General features: G+C 37.8%; 1 protein-coding gene across 1 annotated transcript; it reads right to left on the bottom strand.

Annotated features, from left to right (window-relative positions):
- Nucleotides 1-272: 272 nt before the first annotated feature.
- Nucleotides 273-14,772, bottom strand: LOC144636603 (uncharacterized). Its single transcript, XM_078495815.1, has 8 exons — nt 14,659-14,772; nt 14,297-14,385; nt 13,523-13,585; nt 8,129-8,266; nt 4,911-5,036; nt 3,050-3,312; nt 2,527-2,777; nt 273-1,899 (listed from the first exon to the last, which is right to left on the bottom strand). The coding sequence occupies exons 2-8, from the start codon at nt 14,361-14,363 to the stop codon at nt 1,236-1,238; spliced, it is 1,572 nt and encodes a 523-aa protein (XP_078351941.1). The 5' UTR covers nt 14,364-14,385; nt 14,659-14,772; the 3' UTR covers nt 273-1,235.
- Between the last annotated feature and the right edge of the window lie 837 nt (nt 14,773-15,609).

The following is a 15,609-nucleotide window of genomic DNA, read 5'->3' as shown; positions in this document are numbered from 1 at the left end:
GCCGTTGGTTTTACCGGCGACCATACAGGAAAGCCTTCGCGACAAGAGTCGCTTGCATGAGTAGTTCTACCACCTCCCCCTCCCAACCCCGCTTCCCCCCCTTGGATGGGATGCCTTGATCGGGGCCTGGACTCGAACTCGAACCGCTCGATCCGAAATTCCAGGGCAATATTTAGCCACTGCGTAAGTAATTCTGTATTAACTGTTCACTTTGAAACAATAGGTTGCTGCTATGGAGAAAGAATGAAACAAATTGGCTACGTTAAGTTTATTTCTAAGGACTTTATTTCACGACGTCACTTCTTAAATGTACGTAAAATTACTTTTATTACTTTTAATATCACTGCAACTCTGTTTCTTCTAAATTAACAGTGGCGAATACATAAGGCTCTTTTCTGAAATGCAGTATTTGTCATCATTAATATTAATAGGCTGAAATTTAGTTCTCTCCTCCTCGGCTCTTATAAATATTGCTTTTAATAAATAATAAATTAAAGACACTTAAAAATGCGGAATTAAAAAACAGCTCACATACGATGTGCTGGTTAAAGACATTGAGTGTTGCAAACAACTTGATAGATCGGCCATCTTAGGCATTTTGCTTGAAAAAAAGGAATGCTGCGAGACTTTGAATATTAATCCAAAACGTAGTGATTAAATCGAAAGCAAAAAAAAATATGCGACTCGTCCATGATGGTGTCTTTGTCTTCATTTTTTACGGAGAAAATGAACTGGCCAAGAGAAGATAAAGGATAAGAAAGTTAATCCCCCACATAGGCCTTATTCCAAAGGTTATCCCACTTAAAATATTTTTAGACATGGTACCCAGTACTTCCATGGATATTAACGCGTGTTGCGTGGATGTTCTCGTGCGTTTCCGTGAAGAATACAAAACATGGTGGTCGGCGGAGTGGGATAATTCAGGTTGACTCCACAATAAATCGCGAGAACATCCACGCAACACGCGTCAATATCCGCGGAAGTACTGGGTACCGTGTCTTAAAATAACTTTTATCCTCTCTTGACTGGGTGAATCCTAGCGTTAACTTCTTCATTGATATTGAATAGGACTCATAGCAAACGACTGAGGGCGAGTGGCGAACAATATACTTCGAACAGAAAAATACAAAATAACAATTCCTGTAAACCACTTGGGTTGACTATTAAAAAAAGTCACAGCCCATTCAGTGCATTAATTTGTAATCGTGGATTCATGTTTAGCGTTTAAATGTTGTTTACTCCCCACTCCCTGAGAATGTTGTCAGTTCCAGTCTCTCGTCTCTCTGATACTGACCACTCCCAGATGAACTAGCTACGATATCATCACTTGTTTCTTGTTGTTCTGGTTCCCCACTAGCAGAAAAGTCATTTTCTGGAAATATTCGTCTAACGTTTTCTCCTTGGCCGCTTTCAGGGTTGATATACATTGACAAGTGAAGGTTGTTCGACTCATTCGCTTCACCGCTTCCAGACAAAGCCACATTCTGTTCCGTTTTCCTGTCATCCTGTTCTAAATTATCACCAGAGGCCTTCATTTCATTTTCATTATCTCCGTCTTTCTGCATTTCTTCATTTCCTGATGAAGACATTTCAACGCTCAGGTCTTGAGGATTACCTGAGCTCTCGTCATTCCCTGAAACAATGATTGGAACTTTCCCTTTCTGTTGTCCACCCTCGTCTAAATCTTCATCTTCCTCTTTTTCTTCTTTCCAAACTTCTTCATTTCCAGGCTTGTTTTCCTGTGCCAGAGACTTAGTCTCCTGGTTTCCGTCCGGTTTGTCATTTTTTCCGCTCCAGGTCAGACCACCCAAGGCCAGTTGTGGAAGGAGAGAATCGTAAGGTCTGGGGGGAGGTGCTGGGGCAGAAGGTTGTAAACCATTTCTGCCCGTTGATTTCCATCTGTCAAGAATAAAATAATAATAAAACAAATTACTGTATTTAGAGAGGAACCTACATCAGCATTAGCTGGTTTCCATGCGGCACTCTATCCACAATGAGACACTCGGCTATTTTATAGTAGCTCAGACAAATTTCACCCCTAACCTCTTCGATGTAACCCCTTCCCCCAAAGCAGTGATGGGTTTTTTTATCCGCAAAACTTGCTTCGTTTGTTTACGACATTGAAAAGGGGAAGGGTAAAGGTTGATAATCTACATCGGATTTGAAGTGGAAAAATGGAAATATTTAAATTGACACTCATTTGAACCAAATGTCTCAACTACTTTTGACGCCCATTACAGGTCGAATTGTAATTTGGAAAATTTGGAGCCCCGGAGATAGGCGAGAACCAACAACAAACTAAACCCACATATGGCCACATCTATGGGAGGCGAGCGCTCTCACCACTGCGCCATTGCCGCTCCCCTGAACATATAAATGAAGGTACTGTTCAACATGCATAAGTGGGATGAATGGTGTATGGTTTATCAATCTCCTGGGGAGAGGGGTTCCATTGTAAACGGGGCGTGATGCTCGTCATCTCGTTTAGGGGTGATGCCACACTTGTTTTACTTAATAGGACAACACTTGATATCATTAGCTTTTAGACACCTACCTTGTGAGTTATTTAATACATGAGATCCATTGGTTTTTCCAGCATCAAGTTGTGTCGTCCCAAGAGTGTTATTACCCGCCCGGGCCGTCTGGTTTGCTTGTAATGGTAACGAAGGCGGGCGTAGCTCTGGATGAGTAACGTATTCGTTTTGTTTTTGAGTCAGCTGTAACAGCTTTGAGTCCCACCATTCATTCTCAAGAACGTTCCTTAAATCTTGAGGCAGCTGAAATAAGAGCAGTATAACATTGCATTAAGTTAATAGGAGCGCTGGTTGTATTCTTAAGTGTGTAATTTAAACATAATTTTTTTTAATTCCAAATATTTTTATGAATTTGTTCATTGGGGTCAACATGTGCGGGCGGGCGGGAAAATATAGCATTTGTAATGTTACTTTGAACTAATACTGTCAAAATTTGATTGGTCAGGTCAAACGAAACCAATCAGAAAAAAATTACCATTTGCCTTTTATGCAAGAAAATCAGAAAGATTGCTCACCGACTCTAGGTCTGAATGGGCACGTATTGCAGCGGACGGCGGAGGTGGAGTTACGATCTCAGTGACTGTTGGGGCTTTCACTGAAGACGTATTTTGAAAATTGACAGTTATGTAACGTTCATCCATGGAATTGGCGCCCATATAGCCGTACTTTTGACAACTGTGTGGACACTTCTGAAGCAGGTCCGAATTTTTCTGGCACCAACCAGCTTTAGCCCAGATGGGACAAATAGACTCTGAATCAGTCACTTTGTACTCACTCTCTATAAAAATTTGAAATAAAATATAGAGAATATCCTAATTATTTTCGTTAATAAAGATCTCTAAACTTTAAATTGGCAGTGAAAAACTCTTTTATTGGCAAAATCACCGCCCCATAACAAACAAGGATGATTTCGAGCATTACCGTACCCAAATTCGCAAGTAGCCAATCAGAAGCGCGATCTACTGTCCTGATATTCTACGATATCAAGTCACTGACCTGATATGCCACGATATCATATACACTTTCAAGTAAAGTAGTGTTACCGTACGATGAATTGAAAAGAGGACTTACCAGTTAAACAGAACCTCGTAATTTAAATTTAGCTGGTGTTTACCGGTCGTAAAATGAAAAAAACTTTACTGCCAAAACTAAACTTGAGCGCGCTCGCCCATTCCGTGATGATTGCCGACGAGTAGCGAAACATTCAGACTGAAACAATGGAGTCGGAGTTTCCAAATTTTTCGCTGAATTTGGATTTTGAAAATTTAAAGAATGAAGCTCCAAACAAACGAGCAAAAAAAAATGTCAGACTGAGGAACTTAAAAAAGTGTTGAAGACCAAAAAAAGTATCAATACAAGCAGGTCAACACATTTTGCATTACGTACCTAGCAAGCATGGCTTCAACAGAGCGATTAATATCGCCGGAGTTTTAACTGAATTTGGGTACGGTAAATACCTAATCGTACCTTTTTGGTACGCTTCGGCTGCATATCAGGCTCGTTTGGTCTCGCCATGGGTATTTTGGCTCGACTGCGTCTCGCCAAAATACGAACCACGGCTCGACCAAACTCGCCTGATATACAAATTGAGATGAACTTGAAAAAAGTCGGACCGACGTTTTTTAAGTTAACCCGAACGCAGTCCATTTTAATCTTCGCGAATTCTGCCCATCCATGCCCCTTGTTGGTGTTTCTGTGTTTCTTTTGAGTTCTTCTACGGTTTTAAGCAGTTATTATGATATTGGTAACAGGGACGGCGGAGCAATTTTCCAAGTGGGGGGGCTGACTTGAGACTTGAAGTGGGGGGGGGGCTTAAAAGACCCTTCTCCTAATAAGTCTTTATTTTTTCGGACTTTAGCCCCCCCAGCCCCCTCCCCCCCCCCGGCTCCGCCGTCCCTGGGTAAGTGCCGAAATTGCCTAAAATTGCGTGACATAGCAGAGATGTATAATTTATCGAAATTTAAATTGAACGAATGTCCCTGTTTAGGTGAATTGTGCACTCCTACCACCTTAGCCCAAAATGTTATATTGGTCTCCCAGCCCAATAATTTTTTAACCCATCAGCTATATGACTTACATTTTCCTTAACAAAATACCAACACATAACATTTTATTATTTCAAATTTAACAGAGAAACTGTGCTCTGTCTTAGATAATGAAATCAAGGCACCATTAAGCTGCACATGTCCGTGGAGTACCCTCCCTCGTCTTCATCCGTTTTCCAGATTATCATTAGTTTTCAAAAAACAAGTGTTTTTTACTAAAATTAACTCAACAAAATTATAACTAAAAGCCAGGCACAGAGCTGGCAATTCTCCATCTTGAAAACGGCACCGTAACTGACGAGCCTAATAAGTAAATTTATCACAGGCTTACCTGGACCACACATCTCACAGCTCTTCTTACAATTTTGAGCCATAAAATCAGGGCGTGTTGAGCACTCTTCATTTGAAACCCATTTAGAGCAGTGTTTACTGATGTCTTTGCATTTCTCAGTGTCTCCTAAAAGAGATTAAATAATGAGCATAGAACGACTGAACAGCCTAAAGCTGGGGGTTGTTATACGTTAAGGTCCTATAGCTGACAGAAGGCGTGAGCGTCTGTGGAAAGCAAATGGGAGGAATCTGTTCAATTATTCCAAAAGTGACCATTTATACAAACTTTTCTTTGACTAAGGGCCGTCTGTTGTCTGTTGATCAAAACACGGTACTTATATACATACAGCTAATTCGAGAAAGGCTGTCGGAAAAAGCAAAAAAGTGTTCACTAGTGAATTTTGTATATTGGCCTAATGCCGGAAATGTACATTATCATCAGGAGGCTTTTTTCTGTAGCTTCACTTTTACTGTCGCATGTCTTTAAGTTTTCAAATTTCTTCTAAAATTCAGGGAGCTAAAAGTACCATGTTTCCACGTGTCTGAAAAGAAAGAAATTGTGCAAATTCGCTTTGTCATGTCGCCATCTTATTAGTATTCAGCACATGCAGTTGCTCTCTACTTTTACCCATACTACCTTTCGGTCTTGCCACGTGCACGTTTACGATATTTTTCGGCCTTTTTAGGCGAGGACGTTAGTCTCGAGACTTATGTTATGAAGCGATAAATTGGTTGGGTTTACAACGGGCGATGTGATGATTCGAACCGAGGGGGATTGGTAACTAAGAATATGGCTTGAGATTGTTTTCCTCCGCCATCTTGGTTATTCGAGACTTTTTCGCAGCCAGAAGCCTTGACTCGAAGTAAGATTTATAGTAGCTGATATTTTTTTGCGCTCACTTACAAACATATTGAGATATCATAGTACACAAAAACCTTATCGACACACCGAACTAAATTGTGGTTTACGAGCTGGGAGTCAGCTGGCGAGTGCTGTTTCGGCAGACCTTTGCCTTTCAAGACTAAAGTTGAACTGGATATAAAGCATTGAAAGCAATATAAACATCAGGATTGATATATTTGTGATCTGAACTACTGGCGACATTGTAACCTGAGCTTTAACTGAAGAGGAGAAGTGCAGAAGAATATATTACCACAACTGCTGAGGTGAGCTATCAAAAATTTATATCAGTTTGCTTGTACATGTACTTTATTGAATAACATAATGGACAAAGTATTTATGGAATCGAAATAACGATTTTAAAAGGCTAAATATCTGCTAGATGTTGTTATATTTAATTTGCTGGAATTTATAGATTACTAAGCATTGAAAGAGCTTCATTCGCGATCCCTTCTGTCAACAGAACGTTTTCGTTTTCTACTAGGTCAGATTTCAACATTGATTTTAATAATGGTGTGCAAAGCATCAAAGCAGCAGTAAATATAAACAAGTGATTGTAAAATATGGATACAAACAAACTTATTTCAGGCTTTACCACTGATAAAAGAACTACAATTGATCACATTTATACAAATCTAAATAAATACTGATAAATCAAGAGTCCAAACTGGTGTTCTCAAGACACACTGAAGTGACCCTAAAGCTGGGTGGTTTAATAGCAACCAAAAAAGAGTATAATAACTAGTAAATGATTTAAGAAGCATAGTGTACATGTAGAAAGATGTGTTTCAGAAAAAAGAAAATTTTAAGTAACAACTTATGTTGCAATAAATTGTTGCAATGTTGCAATCAATTTTAACAATTGATTCTTTCTTTTATTATGTTTACAGAACAGAATTAAAAAACAACAGAAAACATCCAAAATACAGTTTTCAAAGAATCCACTGACAGCTGTGTTTTGTCCTAATTGCTTCAATATGTTTAATCTGCACTTTGTCCGGCAAGAAGCAGCATGAATGTGCGAATGTGGCTATTGCATTGGAACTGCTTTGACTGGAACTGGTTATTGGCCTCTATTCTGCCTCTATGCAATATATAGAAAGCCCAATCCTCACTATGAATGGCAGATATATTTAAACAAAACACAGCGAAAACCATGTAGCAATAACACCTAAGTTAAAAAAATAAACTGTGTAAAACATCTCTGGATTTGCTACTGAACTGAGATCCTCAATTCAAATTCATTACTGGCAAACCACTGTATCAACTCTACTTCCTAGACTCCACATGTACTGTACCAAGATGTTGGACTTATTGGACTAACTTGCATCACAAATTGTACAGAAAGTGCAAACAACTTTCAGCCCCATTTAAATTAAACAAGAGTAAATCAAGATGCTATATCAACTTTACTTCCTGGAAACTTGCACTACAACATTACAGATTGTACAGTCAGTGCAGACAACTTTAAGCCACATTTAAACAAGAGGCAATCTAGATACATTATTTCAAGACATTTTATTCTTGCCAAAGTTGTGGAAGTTTCTTCGCTGTCTAGTAAAGTTACAAAATATGTTGCCTTCCATTGTGAAAAGTCGTGATAAAAGACATCTTATTAGAGTTGTACGAATTAAATCGTGCCAATTTTGTGATCAAAGCAGCTTACAATTTGCCTTTTATTAATTACAGTAACATTGGTTAGAAACTAACCTTTCCTTGGAATGCACAACTAAAAACACCACCGGAAACAAAGTACTGTATTTTAAAATTTTATTTACCTGACAAACCCATTCCCCCCCCCCCCCCCCTTTTATAGCAAATGTCTTAGTGTCTCAACTTTCGACTTACAGTGAGGAGCCCAAAAGGGTGACCACTTTTAATGTACTAACAATTTTTGCCTTGCACGAAAGAATGTGAATTAATTAAAAGTGGTCACACATTTGGGCTCCTTGCTGTAAATCACACATCTTTTGGACTCGCATTTTCACTCAATAGACATTTTTGGCTTTGTCAGTGTAAATAGCCCATTTCAAAATCACATGATGCTGAATACCAAGAGAATTTTTCTGAATTTGAAAGTAGTGATTCTCAAGAGTGATGTCACAGTCTGAAATAGGACAACAAAAAAACGAAGCCCGAAAGGTCTCTTCTCAGTTCTTTGTCTGGAATTTTTAACATACTGTCTTGCTTTACTGGAACGTCCTCGCCTTAGTATGCATTGCATACCGGTTATTCGAATTAGCTGTATGTAATCATCGGTTTGTTTGCGTCACGGTTACTTAGTAAGGAATATCTTTGTTTGATATCCTTCTTAGTACCTCTAGCTCTTCTGCAGAATCGACAGCTCCATGGACATCTGTCAATCATGTAATGATAGTTTGACACACAGTAATCGTTGTCAGCCATTTTTGGGCATGACTTAGCACGGTCATAACACTCCAGTGGGTTGATACGAACTGTGGAAGTAAATAACAGCTTTTATTACACGACTAAGACGGCCGAGAGAGCTGTCAGTGCTGAGTCAGTCAGTCAGTCAGCCAGTCAGCCAGTCAGTCAGTCAATCAATCAGTCAGTCAGTCAGTCAGTCAGTCAATCAGTCAATCAAGTCAATCAGTCAGTCAGTCAGTCAGTCAATCAGTCAGTCAGTCAGTCAGTCAGTCAGTCAATCAGTTAGTCAGCCAGTCAGTCATGCAGTCAGTCAGTTAATCAGTCAGTCAGTCAGTCAATCAGTCAATCAGTCAGTCAGTCAATCAGTCAGTCAGTCAGTCAGTTAGTCAATCAGTTAATCAGTCAGTCAGTTAGTCAGCCAGTCAGTCAGTCCGTCAGTCAGTCAGTCAGTCAGTCAATCAGTCAGACAGTCAGTCAGTCAGTCAGTCAGTCAATCAGTCAGTCAGCTAGCCAGTCAGTCAGTTAATCAGTCAGTCAGTCATTAAACCTGTCAAACAGTCAGTCAGTCAGTCATTAAACCTGTCAATCAGTCAGTCATTAAACCTGTCAATCAGTCAGTGTAGTCAGTCAGTATATTTTTCCGAAAATTTCTGAAAATTTCTGTAGATTACCAAAGATTGCCGAGAAAGATCCGAAAATGTTTAGACTTAAAATCGATTAACTTTGGCTCATTAAGAGCAAGTTTGTAGAAGAATCGAACAAAAATTGTTTTTTGCGGCAATTCTTAAAATACAGGCATTTCGCTCATCTTCTGCATGAAGGTAGTCCTTATTAAAACTAAAAACGTTATGTTGTTTTTTTCTTCAAATAGTTTCATTTTTCTGAGAAAAACGAAATTTTCGATTTGACATCTAGACTCGTCTAGACTCGATTGAGAGGGTACAAATTGGGTTGAAAATTGACCATTTTCAATCGATTCGTATGTCAAAACCATTACGCGCAGAAAAAAATAAATACAACCGGTCTATTGCATGACTTTTCCTTGTCTAAATAAGCATAGTTTCAAGAGTTTTGGTTTAATCTAATTATTTTACGGTAAACAAAACCAGACTATTCTCACGCGAAATGAAAGTCGGTCGGTCAAAAGAATCGTCATTTTCACTATGTGCCTTATCTCAGAATTCCTTGAGATAAATATATTTCAACTGTAGAAGGATGATACTTTCAAAATATTTAAAGTTTTGTCTGAGTAAATGATTAAGCACTTGTCAAAAAATTATTCAAAATCGTACAAAAACGACACAAAATCACGCAAGCTTTCGAATGCGTGACCAAAAGTATTACCACCGTATTTGTTCTTTAAATCAATTTAGTCGCAACACTAGCAATACCAAGGCATAAATCATAATAAATATGTTCACCTTTGCTTGATTATGATATCCTGTCCCATGCAATACGTTTTTTCCTGTCATTTCTTCAATGGCTTCCCGTTCAGTTCGCATGCCGCTTGTCGAATCCGTCTGCGACTGGTGAATTTGAAGCAACCACCGATACGTGTTTAACCAAATATGTATCGTCATGATTAACAAGCCCTTTTTGTGTTACTTGATTAAGCCATATTTCAGGTTATAGCCGGCAAAGCGTTTTCGATAAGCCACTTTGCAGTGCCTGTTGGCACCGTTATTATTCGAAGTGAAGTATAAATTTGCATACTTTCGAGACAAGCGTGACAGTTTTTGAGTCTAATGCTTGCGTGCGCTTTGCGCATGCGCATTAGACTCTTTGTTATATGAAAAAAAGCTGTTAGCAATCCCAAGGGAATGGTTCGGGATCGATAATCGTTCGCTGTTATGTAGAAAACAATGATCAGCTGCAAGAACGGACTCCGTACGGACACGCACGATTAGTTTCAATTAAAAACAGCCAATCAGCGACACGTGTTCCCACGCATAATTAAAAGTTCTTTCTCAAGTCACGATTATTCAACACTTGAACAGGACGAAATAATTTTCCAGTTAAGACATTTGTAAGCTTTTTGTGAAAATAAATCTTCGTTTTCAGTTCGGTTAAGCACTTGTGTTTTCGTCTTGCTTAAAAAGCAAGACGTCTTTGAGAAAAAAATATTTCGACGGCGACTCGCGTTTATTTACACAATGCGACCAAATATTTATTTTGTTTTAAAAAATAGAAAACTTTACCTCGTATTTTGTATTTAAGTCATTCGAATTTTGACCAATTTTTTCTTTACAGTGCAAACAAAAACCTTCAAAAATAAAAGATGTACATGGATAAATGTAAATCAAGTTACGCGACTAAATCAAAATGCGTTTGTTTGGCCGCTTTGCAGTATTACACTGTCCCGGCCTTTGCCATACACTGAAATCGAATTTCATGTTTTTACGACTCTCAGAGATCTTAAGTTCTTCTTACAGCTAGAAAAATCATAAAATGGTTACATTGATATGGAAGTGATGATTCGCGAAATTTGTACATCATGATAAACAGTATTCGCTCCTGTGTATGGTAGCTCGATAATAATTGCCTAGTTTCCAGCGTTCAAAAGGTCATCATTATATTGACGTGAGCATTTACACCCGTTTTTAGGAAAATCTGTCACTAAGTGCTTACAGTACAATGGAGTAACAGTCACTATTTCAAGTGCTTTTATTGCAAAATCTGTTTCAAGAGTCATCATCAAAATGGTGAAAAATCTGAAAGAAAACGATGTGAAGTTCTTCAACCCTTGTTGTAATGAACATGCTTTTTGTAAATCGTCACGCAATCTTGTCCAAATGTTTAATCGTTTCTGCTTTTACGGACAATACGGAAGAAGTAACATCAACTCCTGTTCATACTTTAAATTTTGTGAAGCATAAAACATTTATGACTGTTTCGTTTTCATCCATAATCATCCACGATGCCCCTAGCTTGCTATAAGCATTTTAAATTAAACTCCCGAACACAAACCTCTAACCAATTTTAACCGGCTTACGAAAACCGCGCAATCTGTATCACTATGCCATACGGCATTAGACTCATGTCACCCTTGGTGACCTATTTTTTATACTTAGGGGGTGGGGTGAGGAAGGGTCTTAAATTTTTGGATGAATCAAATGTTTGAAAACGTTTGGGGATGAATTGTCACAAACTAATACCGTATTTTACATGGGGATGTAAAAGAATTTCACAACGTCAAACCTGAACCCACGGGAACAAGGATACCAGTTTTCTGGAATATGACATTTGATATTTCTCTTCCTACATCTCTATCTCCTTTAGAAGTCTTCCCTTTACTGTGATAAGCAATCTCGTGAGGAACTTTGCATGTACTGGAACTTTTTCGCCATCCAATTCCAAGTTCGGATCGATGAAAGGGACAGATCGCTAGATAGTAAAAGCGCTAACATCCTGTTGCTTGTTAAAGATACCTGGTGTTAATGGCGCCATTAACACTAGCAAAAGACCAGAGGGACTTATGATTTTCTATATCCTTGTTACATGAGCAAAGGGACCTCGGTTATTAATTTACTTTTATCGCGTCGATCATACGAGCAAGGACTGCCAACTATCGTTTTAAAAGAACAAGAAACTTCCATGAGACACCAAGTGCAGCGAGAACATGTGGAGTTTCCAACAGTTCACCAGACAACTGAAGGAAAAAGCACTTTACGGGGACTGTGTTGTGCCGGTTGCTCCACAAATGGTTCGTGAGAAAAAAGAAATCATTCAAACATCTATAATCGAGTTTAGTAAATTACATTAGTCTCGTCTCCTAAAAGTAAACAACGTGAATTCTCGCACACACAAGGTCAATTATTTTACTTTGTTGTTTTGGAGAGTAATGAAGTACATAACTGAATTATATGGTTTTTATAGAAGGAGCAACCAGCAATTAGTAGATTATAGACTACCACCAAACCGGAAACGAGAAGCAAACGACTTTTAGAAAGTCTAACTTTAATAGATTACAACACTCTTTCCTGACAGCGGCTTTTAGTCAATACTTTTACGGTTTTTCTCTCTTTGATTTTGAGCGTAAGCAGAACTTATAAGTAAAGTAAATCACGTAGCAAATACGAGTTTGTGACAATTCATCCCCAAACGTTTTCAAACCATTGATTCATCTAAAAATTTAAGACCCTTCCTCACCCCACCCCCTAAGTATAAAAAACTGTCACGCTTGTCTCGAAAGTATGCAAATTTATACTTCACTTCGAATAATAACGGTGCCAACAGGCACTGCAAAGTGGCTTATCGAAAACGCTTTGCCGGCTATAACCTGAAATATGGCTTAATCAAGTAACACAAAAAGGGCTTGTTAATCATGACGATACATATTTGGTTAAACACGTATCGGTGGTTGCTTCAAATTCACCAGTCGCAGACGGATTCGACAAGCGGCATGCGAACTGAACGGGAAGCCATTGAAGAAATGACAGGAAAAAACGTATTGCATGGGACAGGATATCATAATCAAGCAAAGGTGAACATATTTATTATGATTTATGCCTTGGTATTGCTAGTGTTGCGACTAAATTGATTTAAAGAACAAATACGGTGGCAATACTTTTGGTCACGCATTCGAAAGCTTGCGTGATTTTGTGTCGTTTTTGTACGATTTTGAATAATTTTTTGACAAGTGCTTAATCATTTACCCAGGCAAAACTTTAAATATTTTGAAAGTATCATCCTTCTACAGTTGAAATATATTTATCTCAAGGAATTCTGAGATAAGGCACATAGTGAAAATGACGATTCTTTTGACCGACCGACTTTCATTTCGCGTGAGAATAGTCTGGTTTTGTTTACTGTAAAATAATTAGATTAAACCAAAACTCTTGAAACTATGCTTATTTGGACAAGGAAGAGTTATGCAATAGACCGGTTGTATTTATTTTTTTCTGCGCGTGATGGTTTTGACATACGAATCGATTGAAAATGGTCAATTTTCAACCCAATTTGTACCCTCTCAATCGAGTCTAGACGAGTCTAGATGTCAAATCAAAAAATTTCGTTTTTCTCAGAAAAATAAAAATATTTGAAGAAAAAAACAACATAACGTTTTTAGTTTTAATAAGGACTACCTTCATGCAAAGGATAAGCGAACAATTTTTCATAGCATTACCGGACGTTGTCGGATTCTTCTACAAATCTCCTCTTAAGCATTGAGAACATGGCAAATCCCGCGAGCAGATTGGTCGAGAATGATGTCACATGTGTGGATATAATTTTTATCCACACGTGTGATACCATTTTTATCGATTTGATACCACTCGCTATACCTTTGCATTTTATATATTATGATAAACATAAAATATTCTTACGTCGAGAAACATCCAGGGTTATCTTAGCGGCGTGTGCGGGTTCTCTTGTTACAATCTGAAATACTGATAAAAGCATAACATTTAGGAATTAGCTGGTGAAAACTGGCTGCATTTAAAGCACGGAAATAAAACTGCTGTAGGGCCTCGACCGATAAACTAATTTTATGCTAGCAGTAATACTTGCTGATGTATAAACTTAATTTGTACTTAGGCCCCTAGCTAAAACGGCTAATGTCACCGCGTCGAGTTTACAAGTATTTAAGTTAAATCTCAGATATTAGCTACAGTATACAAATATTAACATTATCAGTTATTTAAATTATAATTAGACGTAACGAAGTATTGAAAACTAATAAAACCGAATAAACGAATAAACGATCATTACCTAATAAAACCCCATTATCGCTAGCCCTGTTCCGCATGCGCGTTCAAATGCAAATCCGATATAGCAACAAAATTAAATTTAATTAAAACTTTTTTCTGAATTTCGTTTTGGTGAACATTAACTTACAGAGCTTTCAAATTCTAATTTTTTGTACAAATAGTCATACAGTCGAAATTTCTTGTTGGTTACTAAAAAGGAAGGCTTCTAGATCCGATGTGATACTGTTGGGCCTTTTATTAAGGTTTGTTTACATTGAGAGAGTTATTCGGCTGCCGTAGTCTTCGACGAAAAAAATAACATTTCTGATAAAAAGGAGTTCATATCTTCTACAAATAAGCTACAACAAGAGTTGGACGTAAATCTACCATCAAATGTTGTTTACACTATACCTGAGACGATGATACAAAGAGTGTTAGGGAGGATCCCGTTTCGAGCTGTTTGCCCGCAATCGACCATCCCGCTCGTAGGTTTCTATAATCTACACAGAAAAGCCACATGTCATATTAAAATAAATGTTACTAAAAGAATATATCTTAGGTTACTTGACATCATTAAAAACCTTCTTACTTCAAAAATTTGATTTGCTGAAGAGATAAGTTGTTGTTTAGAGTCAACATTGTATAGCATAAGTTTTGAAAGATATATTGTCATTTAAAAATTGGAAACACATGGATAGAAACAATATTTTTACCACAATCACCTTTGCGCGAAGGTTGAAGGCTCGCTTAAAAGTAATTGAAAGAAGACTTACCGTCAGATGATAATTTTACTTCATACTTAGTAGAAACTAGATCCACGTCGCACTGAGTGAGTGAATGAATGAATAAAAGTGTTTCCTCTTGCGTGAACGAAATTGACAGGTGCTACCTAACAGAAGACTACGGTGTGACAAAATTCCTTGCTTTAAGACAAATTCCCTGTAAACATTTGCGGGGGTCATTTTTGGGTTAATTCATAGCTACTTTCAACAAGCCAGCTTTGAATTCCTCTCTCCTCAAGCGGGTGTCGAAGGACATATTTACATTAAGTAAATTTCACGTTAAAGTTTCGCGCGCTAATGCCCGCTTAACTGATTCTTTTTCTCGCGTTCTTCAACAGTTGATGATTAATATTCAGAGAACGTTCATATCTTAGTAAGTTGATTAGACAGCTTATTTTCTTTTCTTTTATTAGGGAAACTGGGCAACACTGAATGGTTTCGCCGATATATTTTGGAATTTGATTCAGTTAAGCCAAAATTAGACAAAAGAGTTAATTGAAATCATTGTTCGATTGTTTTCGTCAACATTTTGCTTCTTAATCGAAGCTGTAGTTAATTCTTCAATAAAAGAGAAAAAACTTCTTTAAGCGTAGTGATTCAAAACTAAAACGTATTGAGTTTTCCAATATTTTCAAAAGGAGCAAAAAAGCGGACAAGGTTTTAAAATGCATTTATTTCATGTCTTTATAACAGGTATTTTCACAGTGAAAACTGGTGGCCAATGTTAAGTTTTTTTCCAACCGATTAACAAACACTTCCGGTTTAAGTTCGGTGAAATTTTATATTTGGAAGCTGATGGAAAAAACTAATTTTTGTCACCTTTTCGTGGGCTTTCATGGAAAATTCTAAAGTTAAAATGAAGTTTCCTAATGTTAAGAACATTGAACTCCGTTCATGCCAACGTCCTCTGCTTTAGCGGTCTGGGATGCGGCCAAAAAATTT

The sequence above is a fragment of the Oculina patagonica genome, chromosome 13 (genome assembly GCF_052425735.1).
Source record: "Oculina patagonica isolate OP01 chromosome 13, crgOcupat, whole genome shotgun sequence".
In the NCBI taxonomy this organism is placed as follows: Eukaryota; Metazoa; Cnidaria; class Anthozoa; order Scleractinia; family Oculinidae; genus Oculina; species Oculina patagonica.
Note: the sequence above shows the minus strand (reverse complement) of the source record. Positions and strands in the feature narration are given on the sequence as shown.